Here is a 13,951-nt window from a genome sequence, read left to right on the forward strand (position 1 = left end):
TCTCTTAAGAATTGATTTCTACTGAAGATGGTCCAGTAGTTTTTGCTCCTGTTTCTATTCCATTGTAGAAATTTGGTTTCATGTCTTCAAGTATCAAAACTATGAAATGCAGCCCTGGTTGTTCTCACAGTACGTTTTCTCTGCCTGCAGACGAATTTTAAAAAGTGAGCCTCCATATCCCCAAGAAATGAGTGCTTCAGCCAAAGACCTGCTTCAGCGTCTTCTGATGAAAGATCCCAAGAAGAGACTGGGATGCGGTCCACGCGATGCGGATGAAATCAAAGAGCATCTCTTCTTCCAGGTAAATGTGTCGGCAGATGGTTTCGAGCCCCTGCTGTTTTCTTGGTGTTCCAGGCTCTTGGCAGAACGACGGTGCTTCCTGGAACTTTTCTCCTGATTTCACACACACAATTGTGCATCTTCTAGATGATGAGGACCAAAATCCTACTTATAAAGACCTACGTAGTACTTTCCCCCCCTGAATAGAGAGGAGATGGGCAGGGTCACGAGAGCATGCCGCTTTCTACATGTTAACTGATTAGTCTCTGGGGATGAGCTCAACGTGGAGGTAGACAGACCGAGGAGACTCTGTTATGCTTTTCGCTTCTCTGGTGCTTCAGGAGCTCTTCTAATAGTGATTCCTTCTTTTCTTCCAGGAGAGATTTTAGAAACTCAAACTCTCCTTGTTTCTCAGTTACATCTCTGTACCACAGAGAACACAGTTCGCTTGTCTTCTTACATGGGGCAGTGCTCCCTTAGCCTGAAAAGCCTCAGGAGACCAGCACACTTGCTCAGGGACTCCGAAACATGAGGAAAAGAGTAGTCCGCTGAAGAAAGCGTTGGCCAGAGTGGGGTGGCTGGGTAATGCCGCGGAAGCCGTCATGGGCGGGTAGCGTGACTTTGTTTCTGAAACTCTGGGTGTATGACTCTTAAACCGTTTCATCATCTCAGCAAACTTGTGTGAGTGTTTTTGGTCTAAAGGAACCATCTAGCTTTTATTTTCACTCTGACAGCTAAGTTCTTTTTTTTTTCCTCCCATGGTATGTTTTTACTTTTTATTTGAGTGAATTTGCAGATATTATGTTTCATTCAATCATTCCTACACATTTTGTTTTATAATATTGCTTACCATTTATTAATGTAATTAATAAACAGAGCTCCGGTGTCCTGGTCTGTAAGGAGTTTCATGCCTAACCCAAAGGCTCTCATTGTATATTGCCTTTTCTGTCACCCCCACCCCCACCCCATCCCTGGTAATCATCTGAGTTCTTATATGAAGTTCTTACATTACCAGTTCCAGAAAGATGAAATCAACATACAAAACACCAGAAAAATTACAGCAGTCCAGAATAAGAGGTGCCTAGCAAAGTGGACTGGGGGCGGGGAAAGGAGGAAATTGTGCAACAATGAAAGAATCTTTTTCAAGAGAAAATGAACTGGGGGCGGGTAAGGAGGAAACCGTGCAACAGTGAATGACTAGAAATCCAAGTTTTCTGTAAACTTCCGTTAAAATATCAATTAAAAAAGGATTTTTTTTAAAAAAATACCAACAAAAATTCTGTAGAAAGTAATTTTTCTTGTTAGTTAATAGCTTGCAAATCCTTGAAAATTGGAATTCTTGCTCTCCACGTCAGTGCTTAAAAGCATGCAGATTGGTTTCCTAAAACAACCATTGAAGAGGGAGAATTTTAGGTTAAAAGCTTCTCACAAGTGTAACAAGTAAAATAAATGTGCCTGTGATATAACTGGGGGGAATAAAATAACCGTTTAAAAAATATTAGTGCCCATCCCTTAGAGTTCAGTGACATAGTGAGAAATACACAAGGAATAAAATAGATTTGTCAGTACATGTTTTTCATATAGATTCATGTGGCTTAGAGAGATTAAACCTTGATCACATTTTCAAATATCCAATTCAGCTGTTTGGTACAAAAATCAACAATCAGGTAAAATTCAATAAACTATTCAAGCACGAAACCCCCAGGTAGATTTCCCTAGTTCTTTACTCCATGTTTCTCTTTCTCTTTGGAGACATTTCTCAGTGTTTGACATTTCACAGCCTTGGCATCATCATTGGAGATTACTTAATTGCCTTAAATGGCAAGGGACACTTTAGGAAAAAACAGAACTGTAATTGTAAAGACCTAAATGGTGTTCCCCATCACCACCACTCTCAGATGGAACAGAGTTGGGGGACTACAATAATTCTCCATTGTCTGCTTACCAAATTCCATTGTTCATAAGGTTTTCCAAGGCCTGTACTTTCAGAAGTGAGTGGCCTGTCCTTCTTCCTCGTCTGTCTTAATCTAGAAGCTCTGCTTTAGTGCAGCATCTGACAAACAGGCACTGTACCCAAAAGAGCAAGTGACACACAAGCAAACATCCATGTATTCAGAGCGGCCACATGTAAAGACAATTCCCCAGTACAAACTGACAGATAAATGATACCCTTAAGAGGAAACCAGAAGGACAAACAGATATATAGATAGAATGGTGAGGGTGACAGGGAGTCCCTCATCAAGGCCGCAGCACAAGGTACAGAAGGCCTGAAGGTTATCTGGCCTTGGTCAGCAATGGATGCATCTATCTTATCAGTGAGAGGCCATGAGGGGAGGCCTCTAGCCACTAACATTGTGTCTCAGGCTCTAGTCCTCCCCACCTGTTTTCTGAGTGCTCCCCCATGAGTCCTCCCCACCTGTTTTCTGAGTGCTCCCCCATGAAGATGGCACTCTGAGCCAGCTCCCAGCATGTGTGGGTGCTGCCTGCTACCCCACCCCAGGCCTCCCAGTCCAGCTCCTGGTGACCATCTGGGTATTATGATTGCTTGTTGTACATCTGAGAGCTGGACAGTGAATAAGGATGACAGAAGAATCGATGCCTTTAAATTGTAGTGCTGGAGAAGAGTACTGAACCATGGACTGCCAAGAGAACGAACAGGTCTGTCCTGGAGAGGGTGAAGTTGGGCTGCTCCCTGGAGGTGAGGATTTTGAAGCTCCGTCTCACATACTTTGGCCATGTTGTCAGAAGGGACCAGCCCTTGGAGAAGAGCCTGTTAGTGTGGAGGGACAACACAGAAAAGGAAGACCCTGGGTGAGATGGATTGGTGGCAATGGGATCAGGTGTATCAGAAATGAATGAGGAGGTTGCCTCAGGATAGGGCAAAGTTCAAGGCCATTGTAGGTGTGAGTTAAAGTTGATTTGACCGCACTTAGCAACAACCTAACAGTTGCTCTCCTGCAAACAGCACATTTCTTTTTCTTTTTTTTTAGAAAATATATACTTTATTTGGTATTAACAGGTTTGAACATATTTTTGGGGGGGTCCCATTCATTCATTGTTATAGAACAGGACTAATATGGGGGTGGGGGAACTAAGAAAAGAGGGGATAAAAAATGTACATGGCATTGAAACAGACGAGGGAGAGAACTGTATAAAAGGAACATATGCTTGAGTATTATTGGCATGACAGGAGTCCAGGATAAGAGCTGCATAGTAAAGGCGGGGGGAGCGGGGGTGTACAATAATGAAAGAACTTTTTTTTCCAAAGAAAAAAGCAAACTGAGGGACAGGGGGGACTGGGAAGAAAATATGTAGCACATTTCTTTAAATGATGCCTTTCCACTACAAGTTAAGCAGAAATACCCTGCAAGAGGAGTCCTAGTGGTGCTGTGGTTAAAGCACTTGGCAGCTAACGAGGTGGGAGTGAGATCAAAGGCAGACCTCTGCTTGACTTAAGATGTGCAACCTCGATAAGGGTTTTTTGAGGCCCTGCACTTAATGGCATGTGTCATTTGTAATTATGTTCCAAAACAAAATGTGCGTGAATGATTGAATGAAATCCAAGATGATTTGTGAATTTGCGATCTAATTTAAAAAAGAATAATAAATGAGAGGAACAGAAGATTTGGGACTTTGAACACATACAGACACACACACACACACTCACACATACCGGGGCCTTTCTGTGTATACAGGACTACTGTGACTCTGAACTCTTGGTAGCTCTGAGTTTAGTTTTGGTCTCACTCCCCAGGCCTCCCTCAGTGTCTGTGTCAAGGGCAAGTGAGCTGGTAAGAGGAACCAGTACCGGCCACAAAGACCAAAGAGACCACCCTCTGTCAGCTCCTTGGGATTCTTCCACCAGCTTGACTTTAAGTGAAAGAGTCCGTCTCAGTTCTGGACTTCTGTTTTCTCCTGGGTCAAATTTTAAAACTTTTCATGATCTTTAAGAGCCCATTTTTTAAAAAAATGTTATATTAATATTAGTGAACATTTACAGAGATTTTGAATTTCCATTCATTCATTGTTGTACTTTTCTCCCTGCCCCCACCCCAGTTCACTCTTCTTTTTGAAAAGTAAAAGAAAAATTCCTCCATTGGTATACAATCCCCCCACCTTGCCCCCCTGCCCCAAGTACACTCCACTATGCAACTTTCATTCTGGACTCTTCTCATAACCATAATACCCTATCATATATCGCTTTTAAACTGTTCTCTCCCTCATCTGTTTCAATGCAGTATATATCATTTATCCAGTTTTTCTCAGTCTTACCCCAACCCTGATGTGAGTCGCATTCTGCAACAGTGGCACTATACAGTATTTGTCTTTCTGTGACTGAGATATTTCACTCAGCATAAGAGCCACTTTTAGCTAAAAAAAAATCTGAAGAGTTAGAATTTAATAAATTTATCTCCATTCTGTCCACAAGGGGGCATAAGAAAAACATTTTATGTTGCTTATAGTAACTGAATTTTATCAGCCAGGAAGTGGAGGTTTTCACATCATGAAATCTGTCTCCATCTTATAATGGACTGTGTCTTAGTGTTCTCACTGAGAAGGCTTTTTTTTTTTAGGGTTTTTTTTTAATTTATTTATTAATTTTAATGAAAGTTTACAGAGAAGAGACTTAGGATTTCCAGTCATTCATTGTTGCACTTTTCTCCCCGCCCACCCCCTCATCCCAACTCACTCCTCTCCTTGAAAAGAAAAACTCTTTCATTGTTATGCAATCCCTGCCCCTCAAGTCCACTCCACTATGCAGCCTTCTCTCTGGACTTCTGTGATGACAAGAATACCCATTCATATGTCCCTTTTAAACAGTTCTCTCCCTCATCTGTTTCAATGCAGTCTACATCATTCCTCCCCTTCTTTTCTGTCGAGAATGCTTTTTTTATCTTTGTTGGTGGTACATAAACTAATGGCACGTCCTACAGTCAGTGATGAAGAAATAACAGGAGGGCTGTAGTGTTACGTGAGATGATGCAAGTGACTAAAAGGAACAAAGAAAGCACAACACAGACACGAAACAGGGTTAGATTTGTACAGTAGAAAACATAGCAGTTAATCATAGAGTGGGTGTCGGACATGGGTGGAGAGGGACCGGACGTTGTTCCAGAGGGGAGATAAAGACAGTGTTTAAACAGCTTGACCCTCATTGAGTTAGAAGAGAGTGAGTACATGAATATGACAGCATCATTGACAGCTACAGACAGAAGCAAACCATGGTCTCGAGTGGATTTGCTTAGGTTCTGACCTTCCACATAACCAGGAGGGAAAATAAACACAGGGAAAACGAAGAAACAGTGCTTCTAGAACATAGGACTCTTCTTTTAGAATTGGTATTCATGTCCACACAGTGCTACAAATCCCTTTACCTTTTTCTTTACTGGTTTTTTTTTTAAATACTTACCCTCTTTCTCAGTTGTATTCCTTCTGTGTCCCTAAGGCCACACTTGGACAGACTGCAGCTTAGGTGCACCTTACGGGGCCAAGATCTCACAGCCTCTGGGCGTGTTGGGGGTGGGGACAGTGCTTAGGAAAAGACGTCAAGCTGGGGAAAGAAGTGAGTCCATGAAAGAGATGACAACCCTCAACTGGATAGACAGACATGGTGACTGCAGGCATGGACTCGGGGTTGGGAGAAGGCTCAGGCCAGGGCAGGGCTCCAGTCTGTTGTTCGTAGGGTCAGAGTGAGTCGTAGTCAACTTGATGACACCTAAAACAACCACAGCAATTAGGATGTCTTGCTGTGCCTCCCATCCCCCATGCAGGGGCCAGACCCCATCACTCACTCCCTCTCTGCTATGGAGCCAATAACTCCATTGGTTTTCTGACAAGGTCAATTGCATTAGAGAAGCTTGCCTATCTTTTTCCTTCAGAGTCACTGGTGGATTTGAAATGCCAGAGTCATGGCCTTTGGGTTGACGACACAGCTCTCTACCAACTAGGCCTCAGTGGTTGTCTAAAACCATCACATCTCCCAGTTACACTGTGACCTTAAGCTACAAGCAGACAATGTGCTTTTGTTTTTCTTAATTACGGTGTTGGCAAAGAGTATTAAATGTTCAACAAATAATCCTGTAGGTTGAACTGTATGAAGATGACTGGTGTCAGTATTAAAGAAAGCCCCATCAGTAATCAGAAAGACGAATCAGTGAGGGACACTGCTGGCCTAGTGGTAAGGAGCTGTGCCGCCAACCCAAAGGCACGGAGTTCAAACCTACCAGCTGCTTCGCGGGAGAAAAGATGGGCAGTCTATTCCTGTTTGATTTAGAGCTTCTGAAAACCCGCTGGAGGATCAGCTTGCAGTCAGTTCTGAAGGACATAACAACAACATCAGGAACCTGCCTTACATAGATGGAACAACCTGGCTTGCAGAAAGTAAAGAGGACTTGAAACGCTTGCTTAAGAAAATGAACAAGTGCATCCTTCCATACGGATTATGTCTCAACATCAGAAAAAAAAAATCCTTCCAAGTGAACCTGGGGACAGCATCATGGTAAATGGAGAAAATATAGAAGTTGTGAAAGTTTTCATCGTCAACATCCATGAAAGCAACAGTCAGGAAATCAGAGGACTTACTACATTAGCAAATCTGCTGTCTGGAACCTCCTTAAAATACCTAAGCACAAGCATGTCCATTTAAAGACCAAAATGTGTCTTATGCAAAACATAGTATTTTCAGTTCTTTGTATGCTTATGGAAGTTGAGCAGTGAACAAGGAAGACTAAAGAATTGGTGCCTTTGAATTGTAGTGTTGGCTAAGAGCATTGAATGAATATTCCATGGGCTGCCAAAAGAACAAACAAATCTGCCTTGGCAGGAGTGCAGGCGGGGTGCTCCTTCAAGGCGAGGATAATGAAGTCTCATCTCACATACCTTGGGCATGTTGTCAAGAGAGGCCATATATATATTTAGAGACAGAGAGAGCTTTATCTCTAGGAGATGGGTCATGCAGCTGGGTAGGCTAGTGAACCGCAAAATTGTGGGTCAGGTGTCAAGCTGGAGCCATCTCTTGACTCATACAGTTATTGGAGCTGAAAACCCCAAAATGGGCAAGTCTGCTGGCCCAGGAGACTGAGTTGGTTGGTGTTTGCTGCCAAGAACTGACTCATAGTTGACCCTCCCTCAGTGGGTTTTCAGAGGCTATAAATCGTGTGAGAGGAGATTGCCAATCTTTCTTCCAAGGAGCAGCCAGAGGAGTCACACTGCCTGCCTTTGGGTCGGCAGCACAACTCGCTACTGACTAGATGAGAGATGAGTCCCCAGGTGAGACACCAGGGTTCTTGCTCACATCCTGAGAACTGAGGTCAGAGTTGAGAGAGGAACGCAGCTTTGCCAGAACATCCATATAAATGGAATACAGACCACGCTCCCAAGGAAACACCTCTAATACTGATTTACTACCCACATCACATCACACAATGGAAGATCATTATATCAGAGAATCCCTGAGAATTTCGCTAGCCAAGAAGACATATAACCATTACCCTCTCTTCCTATTAATTAATTAAAATCCTAAATGGTAGTTGTTATTTTTAGGAAATAGATGTTTACTTTCTTGTTTTTTATTTCCTACCCATTTTCTTTCTCCACTTTAGAAGATAAATTGGGATGATTTAGCGGCCAAAAAGGTGCCTGCGCCATTCAAGCCCGTCATTCGAGATGAATTAGATGTGAGTAACTTTGCAGAAGAGTTCACAGAAATGGACCCCACCTACTCCCCCGCCGCCCTGCCACAGAGCTCCGAGAGGCTGTTCCAGGTACTTGTCAGACTTTTGTGTGCAGACACGGTTCCTGTGTGCTTCTCCTGTGTAACTAAATAGCAGATACTGTGCCTATGAAGAAGCTTCATCTTTTGTAGACCATTTAAGAAGATTCTGTTTTGGTTTCTTTTCTTTCTGAAATGCTTTTTAAGAAATAATAAAAATTTTTTTTAATTACTGAACTATTACTTATGTTTTACCTTCAATGAATAACCTTAACTGCTTTACAAGTGTGAAAAAAATTTCAAAGGATTTTCTTGTTAGGGAGGGATTTTTATCACAACTCTGTGTAAGACTAAGTCTTCTATCAAATGGCATCATGCCTTTACTGCCCTGATCATCCGAGGGTCTCCTTGGAATGATCTAATCTAGCCCTGTTGAGTATCACCCACTTCCAGCACAGGGCGAACACATTGTGGGCATTACAGAAATACGTGTAACAATACATGAAACAAATGTAGCTGTTAACAGAAATGAACTTGACAGTGTTGTAGCATGAATTGATCCGTCATCCTTTCTTGGTGCAGCACACCACTCTGCTTTATTTCTTTTCTAAAACTCAATTTTAAATTTCATTCTGATGGCGAGCTCTGGTGGCCTAGTGGCAGGCAACTGCATTGCAATCCCAGAGGTGCGTGGTTCAAATCCACCAGGTGCTGTGCTGGAGAAGGAGGAACAGTCGCCTCCTGTACCAGTCAGATCCAATTTGATGGTACACACGTAAAATAAATAAATAAATAAAATGTAAAAAAAAAAAAATTCATTCTGAAGAGGTAAAACAACAATCAAATAATTTCAGAATTAGAAACTAGCTGTAAACTAGCTAACTATTTTTCTAGTTTGAAAACTCGTAGCACTGGATCATTTTATCTGATAACTGCATTTTTAAGAGATAGCTGCATTTATAACTAACTTTTATCCGTAATGCTGAAGAATTTCCGTTGGGAGGCAGATTTTGGAGACGTAATGAGAAGGGTTCTGTTTCTGCCCTTCGTTTTGAGTTGGTTATATTCCACCAGAAGATGGCATTATTTCCTTCTGAAAAGCTTTCCTATTGCTTCGAAATGAGCCTGCATTTTGAATTGCAAATAAAATGAAATGAGAGTCACCTCAACAAATGTCTGGATGTTTTCACTAGTTTTTTTCTTCATGTAAGAAGGAAAAACCGTCAGCCTCTTCTGTGCTAAGCCTGATCTCAAGTCCTTCCTCTCTCTCTTTATTTGTCTTTAGGGCTACTCCTTTGTCGCCCCTTCTATTCTCTTCAAGCGCAACGCAGCGGTCATCGATCCTTTCCAGTTCCCCATGGGGGTCGAACGTCCAGGAGCGACAAATGTCGCCAGGAGTGCCATGATGAAGGTATACAGACGCGGTTGTTTAAGTGACGCGCTGATGGCTTACATGAATGTTTAAATGCCAGCTCGAGTTAGCATCCTCGAGCCTATAAAGGCAAACTTGAAAGATTGACCGTACAACTACAATGTGCCTTCTGACAAAGCTAATAAATGGCCATAGCTGTGGTTGCCTGGGGAATTAACATCCATTGGATGAGCTCCTTTGTATAGAAGTAAATTATATCTCTTAAATAAGTGATAACAGGGGAAAATACAAATGGACTAAAAGGTGACCTTTGAAATAGAAAAGTATTCCAGAGATGATTTTAGAATCTTACACCTTATATTCATAGTCTTCATATTGTAATATTGGATTTCTCAGTGATCTCCTTTTTCCTTAAGTTAAATGATGCCCTTTTCTCCCAGGACTCTCCATTCTACCAGCACTATGACCTGGATCTGAAGGACAAGCCGTTAGGAGAAGGGAGTTTTTCCATTTGCCGAAAGTGCACACACAAAAAAAGTAACCAGGCTTTCGCAGTCAAGATCATCAGCAAAAGGTATGACCATTTTTGGTAGCCTTTCTGGTGTGTACATGATCACCAGGACTTTGTAATTACGTGAAGATATTTATTTAATAGGGAGTCAAGGGCATTCGTTAGAAACAAAGCTTTTTAACCTTACGCTTATCACTTGTCTCCTCAGATGAGCCCTAAGATTCGGATACCGTAGTCCATTTTAGGCGTAGATCATGGTGTTTCATTCTTTTGAGTTTATCATGTGAAAACGTGGTGTGGCAGTACCATTTACTGAGACTTGCCTGGTGACTTCCCCAGCTGTTGCCATTCCTATCAGTCCTGTAACTAGAATACCTTTTCAGAACTTACTTGGCCAGCTCCTGGTACACAGGAGGGAGAGCCAGCTAGGTCTCTTTGGTAACTGTGTTTATCACCATAATTGCATATTCTTATTACCAAACTGTCAGGCAAATAGAACACACAATTCCTCATATGACTTGCCCTTTTCTGACTCAAATATAATCCTTTCACTCCAAAATAATGTGTTCCTTTTTCTGGTGGGAAGAATGATTCATTGCTTTCATGGAAACCACATTCCGATATTTTGACGCATATTTTCTGAATGCACTGTAAATAAAAACAAAATTTAGTCTGGGGCAATACTGCCACTGAAACTTGATGAGATTCGTAAACGCTGTCTACTTCCTCCTGCAGGATGGAGGCCAATACCCAGAAAGAAACCACAGCTCTGAGGCTCTGTGAAGGACACCCCAACATAGTGAAGCTGCATGAAGTTTTCCATGATCAGGTAGTACCCCACCCTATTTTTGTGACATAATTTACATACAGTTATCAATTACAGTATGATGTAGCAGGAGGACAGTGGGCTTGGGGCCTGATGGCACTGTGTTTATTACCATACCAGCTGCTGTCCACTGTCACTTAATTGTTGCCTGCCCCACAGGACCCAGTGTCATCTTCACTCTCAGCTTTCGACTTCCCTTCTACTTCTAGAATTTGGAATCTTACTCTAAGGAGGAAGGAGAAGCGAAAGGCCAGGACACACGTCTTCCACCTTCTTGTTGCAGTTGACATTTTCTGCTCAGATCACAGGCCAGGTCGCATGCCCTCCACAGACACCCTTGGGATGTGGAACACATGGCAGCGGGTGTCAGTTCTCTGTCTTCTCCCGTGATAGACATGCCCCGTTACCCTTTCCTAGACCCTGCCGCACCCCAAGACTGGGTGATACAGCCCTACCCGTAACAACATAGTAGACACAATGGCTAAAACGTAGCCTGGAGGTGGTTAGCCCTGATTCTACCATTGAAGAAATTGGAGATCAGCGGGGTCATGAGACGGGGCCGGGGCCACACTGCAAGTAGGTTAAAATCTGATAGAGAACCTGGTGTCCACTCCCAAGTGCTCTTGATGTGCGGCTTGAGCGAGGACAGCTACAGCTGGTTCTCCACCACATCTCGGCCTCCAGAGGACCAGGACCGAGGAGAGCCGTCAGGATGAGGCCAGGCAGAGGCAACAGGATGTTCATCATCGCAGGAAGGATCCCTGCGGCACAGAGGTTAACCACTGGACTGCTAACAGGAAAAAAAAATCGGTAGTTCAATCTCACCAGCTGCTCCACAGGAGAAAGGACCTTGGTGTCCTGCTTCCATCAAGATTCCTTGAGCACCCAAACCCACATCTGTCAAGTTCATGCCAATTCATAGCATCCCTGTGAACACCCTTGTTAAGTGCTGGCAAGTCGAGTGTGACTCATCCCAACCCTGTGAACAGCTCTGAACCCTGTCCCATCCTGTGTTGTCCCCAGTACAGCCGATGGCTGCAGTTACTATCAGTCCGTCTCTCTGGGGGCCTTCTCTTTGGCTGAACCTCTGCTTTCCAAACATGATCTCCAAGGAATCAACTGAATAAAACTCCCCAAAGGGTTTCCAAAGCTGTCAGTCTTTATCGAGGCAAACCTGCCTTTTCTCCTGCAAAATAGCCATTGGATTTGAACTGCCAGTCTTCCTGTTAGTAGCCCATTGCTTAATCTCCGGCACCTCCAGTTTGCAGCCTCTCCAATTTGTAGGGTAGTTCCCGTCTGTCCTGTAGAGTCACTACTCATCAGAATCAACTCCACGGCACAGGGAGAAAATGGAACTGATGAAAGTTAAGACTCTCCCAGGCCTCTGTTGTGAACGGGGCTCTGAACCTAAGCTGTCCCGGCTTTCAGTGCCATTGTTCTAGTGTCTCGGGCTGGGGGTGGAAAACACGGCCTAGTTGTCACATCAGGAAAATGAACAGAAACGTCATCATCATCCTCTTCTTTGGATATCATAATCAGAAAAGGATTGTCCACGGACACAGGGCCTGGGGGTGAGGCTCCTGCCCTGCCTGCCCTTCTGACATCTCCCTGTGGACACAGGGCTTGGGGGGGTGAGGCTCCTGCTCCTCTGTCGTCTCCCTGTCGACACAGGGCCTGGGGGTTGAGGCTCTTACCCTTCTGACATCTCCCCGTGGACACAGGGCCTGGGGGGTGAGGCTCCTGCCGTGCCTGCCCCTCTGCCGTCTCCCCGTCAGGCTTCTCATCTCCGGTGGACGTAGTGAGTCCCCTCGCCACCAGGGGTATTTAAGAAAGACTGAGCGATCCCTTGTTGAAGTGAGGAAATCCTCACATCAACCAAGGTGACCTTAGCCTTCCCCTCCATGTACAGGTACCCCAGCTCTGTCCCAAACATGCCTTTGATCTCTGACCTTCGTACCAAAGTCAGATCTCAGGAATGGCATCTTTGATCTTCTGTTTGAATCACAGGTTAACTTTATTATGTGACGTTCAAGAGTTACTAAACCACCACTGTCTCCTGATCTAATCTGTATGTATTAATCGTTGTTATTAGGTGCCATCAAGTCAGGTACTCATAGCGACCCGGTGAACAACAGATCTGAACCCTGTCCTCTCCTGTGCCATCCTTACACTCCCTGACACACTAGAGCCCATTGCAGCAGTCACCGTGTCAGTCTCCCTGGTGGAGGGTCTTCCTCCCCTTTGCCGACCTTTTGACTTTCCGAGTAACAGGTCCCTCTCTAAGGAATAGCCCCTCCTAGAAACATGCCCGAAGTATGTAAGGCAAAACTTTATTATAGTTACTAAAGGATATTTGTGTCACTCTTTTTCCTCTTTTCGACTGACCTCCAGTCTGGGCTCTACCACTAATACTGTGACTATACACATTCCTCTGCTGTTCGTGGGGTTTTGAGAGGCCTGTTACATAAGAAGTGGGTGGCCAATCCTGCTTCCTCGTCTGTCTTAATCCGAGAACTCTACTAAAACCTGTCCACTATGAGTAACCCTTGTGGCATTTGACACACCAGTGGCATAGCTTTCACTGTCACAGCAACCCACAAGTTATCTTGGAACAGCACACTGACAGACAAGTACTGGACCAGTTAGAACAACGTTCTTCCCAAATAAACTGACAGTTTAGTTTGTTACTCTAATAGGAAATCAGTCTTCATACCAGGCCCAAAGGTACTACTAGAAATATTATTCTGATCAGAAGTTGTTGAAATATACCTTGGGCTAATTTTATTCCACCACAGTGGTAACACAGTTGTCTTGATCATCGTCTTACCAGGGAGCTCTGGGGGCTTACTGTTTTTGTTTTGTTTTGTTTTTTGAGGGGGCTTACTGTTAAGAAGCTGGGCTGCAATCCCAAAAGTATACAGTTCAAATCTGCCAGCTGTTATGCGGGAGAAGGATGGACAGTCTCCTTCCGTATGATTGGAAATCCACCGGAAGGTCAGCTATGGGTTGGCTCCGGCCCAGTGGCACACACAACAACATAATCTCTTACAGTGCTGGAGGTCAGAAGTCTCGCTGGTCCAGCGTCAAAGACCGCTTTCTTCGGGAAGCACTGAGGGAGAATCCATTCACTTGCTCTTTGTAGCTTCGCAGGCTATCCCATTTTTTTACTTGTGTCCCCTTCTCTGTGTCATCCTAATCTCTTGGATCTGTAATCACTTCTCTACTCCTGATGCTCATTCGTCCTCCTCCCAC

The 13,951-nt window shown here is 43.9% G+C and overlaps 1 protein-coding gene across 1 annotated transcript in view; it reads left to right on the forward strand.

Moving 5' to 3' along the window:
- The window catches only part of RPS6KA5 (ribosomal protein S6 kinase, 90kDa, polypeptide 5), a 241,437-nt gene that overhangs the window by 205,358 nt on the left and 22,128 nt on the right, over window positions 1–13,951 (forward strand). The window contains exons 8-12 of the mRNA XM_006879119.1: window positions 151–301; window positions 7,881–8,042; window positions 9,276–9,401; window positions 9,803–9,936; window positions 10,609–10,702. Of these exons, the coding sequence (XP_006879181.1) occupies window positions 151–301; window positions 7,881–8,042; window positions 9,276–9,401; window positions 9,803–9,936; window positions 10,609–10,702 (667 nt within the window). The remainder of the gene's footprint in view (window positions 1–150; window positions 302–7,880; window positions 8,043–9,275; window positions 9,402–9,802; window positions 9,937–10,608; window positions 10,703–13,951) is intronic.

The sequence above is a fragment of the Elephantulus edwardii genome, unplaced genomic scaffold, assembly GCF_000299155.1.
Source record: "Elephantulus edwardii isolate Elephantulus edwardi_28Jun2011 unplaced genomic scaffold, EleEdw1.0 scaffold00002, whole genome shotgun sequence".
In the NCBI taxonomy this organism is placed as follows: Eukaryota; Metazoa; Chordata; class Mammalia; order Macroscelidea; family Macroscelididae; genus Elephantulus; species Elephantulus edwardii.